The sequence below is a fragment of the Limulus polyphemus genome, unplaced genomic scaffold (assembly GCF_000517525.1).
Source record: "Limulus polyphemus unplaced genomic scaffold, Limulus_polyphemus-2.1.2 Scaffold7092, whole genome shotgun sequence".
Classification (NCBI taxonomy): Eukaryota; Metazoa; Arthropoda; class Merostomata; order Xiphosura; family Limulidae; genus Limulus; species Limulus polyphemus.
Genome location: NW_013672702.1, coordinates 28,832 through 32,971, shown reverse-complemented (window position 1 = coordinate 32,971; position 4,140 = coordinate 28,832). Strand labels below are relative to the sequence as shown.

General features: G+C 31.4%; 1 protein-coding gene across 1 annotated transcript in view; it reads right to left on the bottom strand.

The window, feature by feature from the left end:
- Window positions 1-517: 517 nt before the first annotated feature.
- The window catches only part of LOC106474339, a 23,589-nt gene continuing 19,966 nt past the window's right edge, over window positions 518-4,140 (bottom strand). Inside the window, exon 5 of the mRNA XM_013935030.2 lies at window positions 518-721. Within this exon, the coding sequence (XP_013790484.1) occupies window positions 677-721 (45 nt within the window). The 3' untranslated portion in view covers window positions 518-676. The remainder of the gene's footprint in view (window positions 722-4,140) is intronic.

Sequence of the window (4,140 nt, the reverse complement as noted above, 5' to 3'; positions counted from 1 at the left end):
ATTACAACTTTTCATTTTATTTTATTTATTTTAAACAAGTTTAGAATGATTAAACTATGCTTGCTATTGTTTTGGCAAAGAATGGACAGTTTTTAAATAGGACATATTAAAATACAAAATTGTTCAAAAGAGAGAGAGATTTAAAAAGATAAAAATTAAATTATTTGCAAACATGTGAAAAATATTTCATAATAAGCTCTTATCATCTCAGATCCTAGTACAGAATTTCGAGACCTTTAATGTTTAAGGAAAATAATACATTTTCGAATTTTTAGTTTTCAAATTGTCGAGAGTTTTATCAGGCACATGACCTACCAGTCAATTTAACACCATCTAAACGTATAAATATAGATATTATAAACTGGTTAATTTCATTTCAAAATCTCTGTATTATAGTTGGACCATGTATATGTATGGAAGGCCAAAGAAGACATGGCGAAGAACTTTTAAAGAGGACTTATCGTCAAGCAACTTACTTTTGAGAAATAGGCTGAAGAAAATCAGAAACAGACAAAAATCCAGATGTAAAAATAATTTTACTACTAATAATACCGTGCATTATATACACTCTGTTTTTAAATCAAACAGTTCACATTGAATATTAAAGTTAAAGCACTCAAAATTTTAAAGCACATCCACTGACTTCTTCACCTCCCTTTTCAAGAAGTAAATATCTTCAAACCTTCCGGCATGTTTTTGAGTGTTCAGTCCAGTTTTTAAACTGTAAAAATAAAAAAAAATACATTTATTTTTCAACACATTTCGTAGCGAAAGAGCTACGCTTCAGCTCAAATTTTGTTTGTATTATATGTGTGTGTGTGTGTGTGTAAAAACGTTTTTCTTAATCCGAATACTTTTTTTACTTATATTTTTACCTATGGTTTGTTTGTTTACACTTAAGCACAAAGCAACTCAATAAGGTATCTGTGCTCTGCCCACCACGGGCATCAAACCCGGTTTCTACCATTGTAAGTCCGCAGACATACCGCTGTGCTACTTGGGGGCTATTACCTTTGGAACTGTACTTTCAGAGTTATGTGTGCATATATTGTCTGGCTTGAAAAAGAGCGTTCGCTCAAAAGGTCCCCACGTAAATAAATTAGTAACATAGTTTTTGAAGGTGATTTTTCTCTAAAAGTTTATTTTTTCCTATATATAAACCTAGGTGTAAATCCAAAACAAACCATGACACATAATAAATTTGAAAAGAATGAGTAAAATAATTATTAATGCAATAATTAATAATTATTAATTCACTACGTGAATTACCATATTCTTCAGGATTGAATTCTTGAATAGATTTCTTTAGTTACAAAAGAGAGGTCTTGTTGGTTTACTACATTTAAAACTGTAGGTTATAACGATTTAATGGAAAATATTTCACCTTGAGTACTTCTACGGATTATAGATGGGGAAAAAATCATCATATACTTGATGTTTAAAATCCATCACAATATATTACTTTTCTCTCTTCTCTTTTATTTGAATGTTATCTATTGGAAAATGATCCCTTTTAACCTGAATTTAATTAAATCCAAAAAATAAGATCTTTAAAATATGAACGTTTTTTGAGTTCAGAATTTAATTACTTCCCGTTATATTGATGATTTAATTTATATTAATAATTTAAACTTGGATCCCGCTCAAATTAATCCAGAAAAACTTGTTCTGGAAAAAAGTAACAACGGTAGTCTCAGTGCGCATTATTCAGATTTATACATTATTTTCATAGAAGGCAGAGTGCAATTAGCCATTTTTGATAAAAGACAAAAATGTATGACTCCCATCCTTGGTCGACCTACCCGAAATAGCGTAGTTTCGTATGCCTGTAATAATAGTACTTCAATAATAAACGGTTACCAGATACAAGTTAATAGTTATAAAAGTTTAAGAAATTATTAAAGTTTTACATTATTTTATAATAAACACAGTAAATTATTAAAATATGAATGAACATATATTAAATGAAATGGTTATCTTTATTTCTATTTTGTGATTCAAGGAGGACGTTAGCGTTTGAAGGACTTCTGATTTCAATAAATACAAGCTTTAAAGGTCGTTTTGTTATTTGAAAGGAGGTTCGTTTAATTAACCGGGCCGGAAGGACCAACTTCAGGTAGCTGGGCTTGTCTCAGCTTGCCCGGTTAATATATGAATAATCGTTGACAAGGGAAGAGAATGGGTTTACAGTTATAACTGAATTATTTAGTAATCGTTGACAAGGGAAGAGAATGGGTTTACAGTTATAACTGAATTATTTAGTAATCGTTGACAAGGGAAGAGAATGGGTTTACAGTTATAACTGAATTATTTAGGTAAGGCTTCATAGCTCTTGCTACTTCTTAATTATTGTATAGAGGGTGGAGGTTGGGTGTCTAACGAGGTCAGAAATTAAGGGTGGATCTTAACAACAATATTTCTATATGATGTTACTGTTAAAATATGCTGCAGACGGCGAATGATAGTAAGTGTTAGAATATTGTGGGATAAAGTACCCATTACCTAATCCCTGCGTGATAAGGCAGCAGATATTTTTCTTAAAGTTATACTTTCATACCTTGATAACAAATGGAATGATTACTAATTGTTTTGTATAAATGTTCATTTATTAAGTTCGTAAAGTTCAGATTTCTTTTAGATTTCTTCAGATTTCATTATCATATAGTGCTGATTTTAATAATGTATACAAGTAATACAATTTGTACTCTTGGAAAAATTTTATTTATTTGAGAAATACATATGGGAGGGCAACGTTTCACGTTGACTTTTTTTTTTTTAATCTCGGAAATATATATATATATATATATTTAATACAAGACCTTCTTATTTATTTCAGCAATATCTTTTGTTTTAACCTGATAAAAGCTAATTTCACTGATAAATTGTAACATCTCCCACTCGTATGGGGAATACATAATCTACCAAAAAAGTATCATTCCATAGAAATAATCTTACAATTAGGAGAATGCAGAAGTAAACTTAGTTGTAACTTCAACTTGTTCACGGAAGGGGGCGTCATTACAAAACGTTAGAACTAGCCCTTTTCACTTAATAAAACTAGGTTGGAAGGGAAAAAAATGCTTGTAATCAAGCACAAAGTTGCACAATGGGCTATATGTGCTCTGCCTACCGCGGGTATCAAAACCAGAATTTTCTGCTAGCTGTGAGACTTAACGCTAAGTAACCGGAGAGGAAAAAAACACTTATTTCCATCTCGGTAATTCTGATTTTAATATGAATCAGAAATTTGTTAAAGAGGATTGAGAAAAGCTAGAAAAAAAGCCCAAAAGAAACCTATATACCAAAATTTTAATACGTTTAACAATTTGTAGAAAAGAACTGGTTAATAGATACATAACTTCTTGTACGAATGAGCCAGTGAAAATGGAGGGTTTCAACGTTTTACGTAATTTTTTATCTTTCCTTATTGGTGATCTATTTTCGAATAAGTAATTTTCTACTTTCAATTGAATCCACCAGACCAGTACTTGTTTAGATGTATACAGAGAAACATCTTGCGTTATTTGCTATTTTCTTGCAATAACTACTAAATATTCTAAAATTTAGTAACGTGTATATTTTTTTTCTGAGTCAATTTTAATCCACACTTCCATAAAATTTAAAAAAAAACGATAAATACAAAAACTTCTATGAACTGGAAGTCCCAGGAGGACAACGGTAATCTACGGACTTACGACGCTAAAATCGGGGGCTCGATTCCCAGATAGCCCACTGCGACTTTGCTCTAAAACAAACAAATGAACTGGAAAAGCTGTAGCCTATTTTTATATTGTATAATCGCTAATTTTAATTCGGTAAGGCTTAGAGATTAGGGTCGAGAGCTCGAATCCCTGTAACTAAACACGCTCGCCCCTTTTAGTCGTGTGTGGGGGGGGTGTTATAATATGGCGGTTAATCTAACTATTCGTTGGGAAAAGATTAGACCAGGAATTGGTGGTAGGTGGTGATGACTAGCTGCCTTCATTCAAGTTTGTCACAAGTAAATTAGGGATGGCTAGCGCAGAGAGCCCTCGAATAGCTTTGCGCGAAATTCGAAACAAAACAAACTTTTTCAGTAAATACAGATTCCGCGAAAAGATATTTATATTAATGCAATATATTCTAAGTATAATAATATAT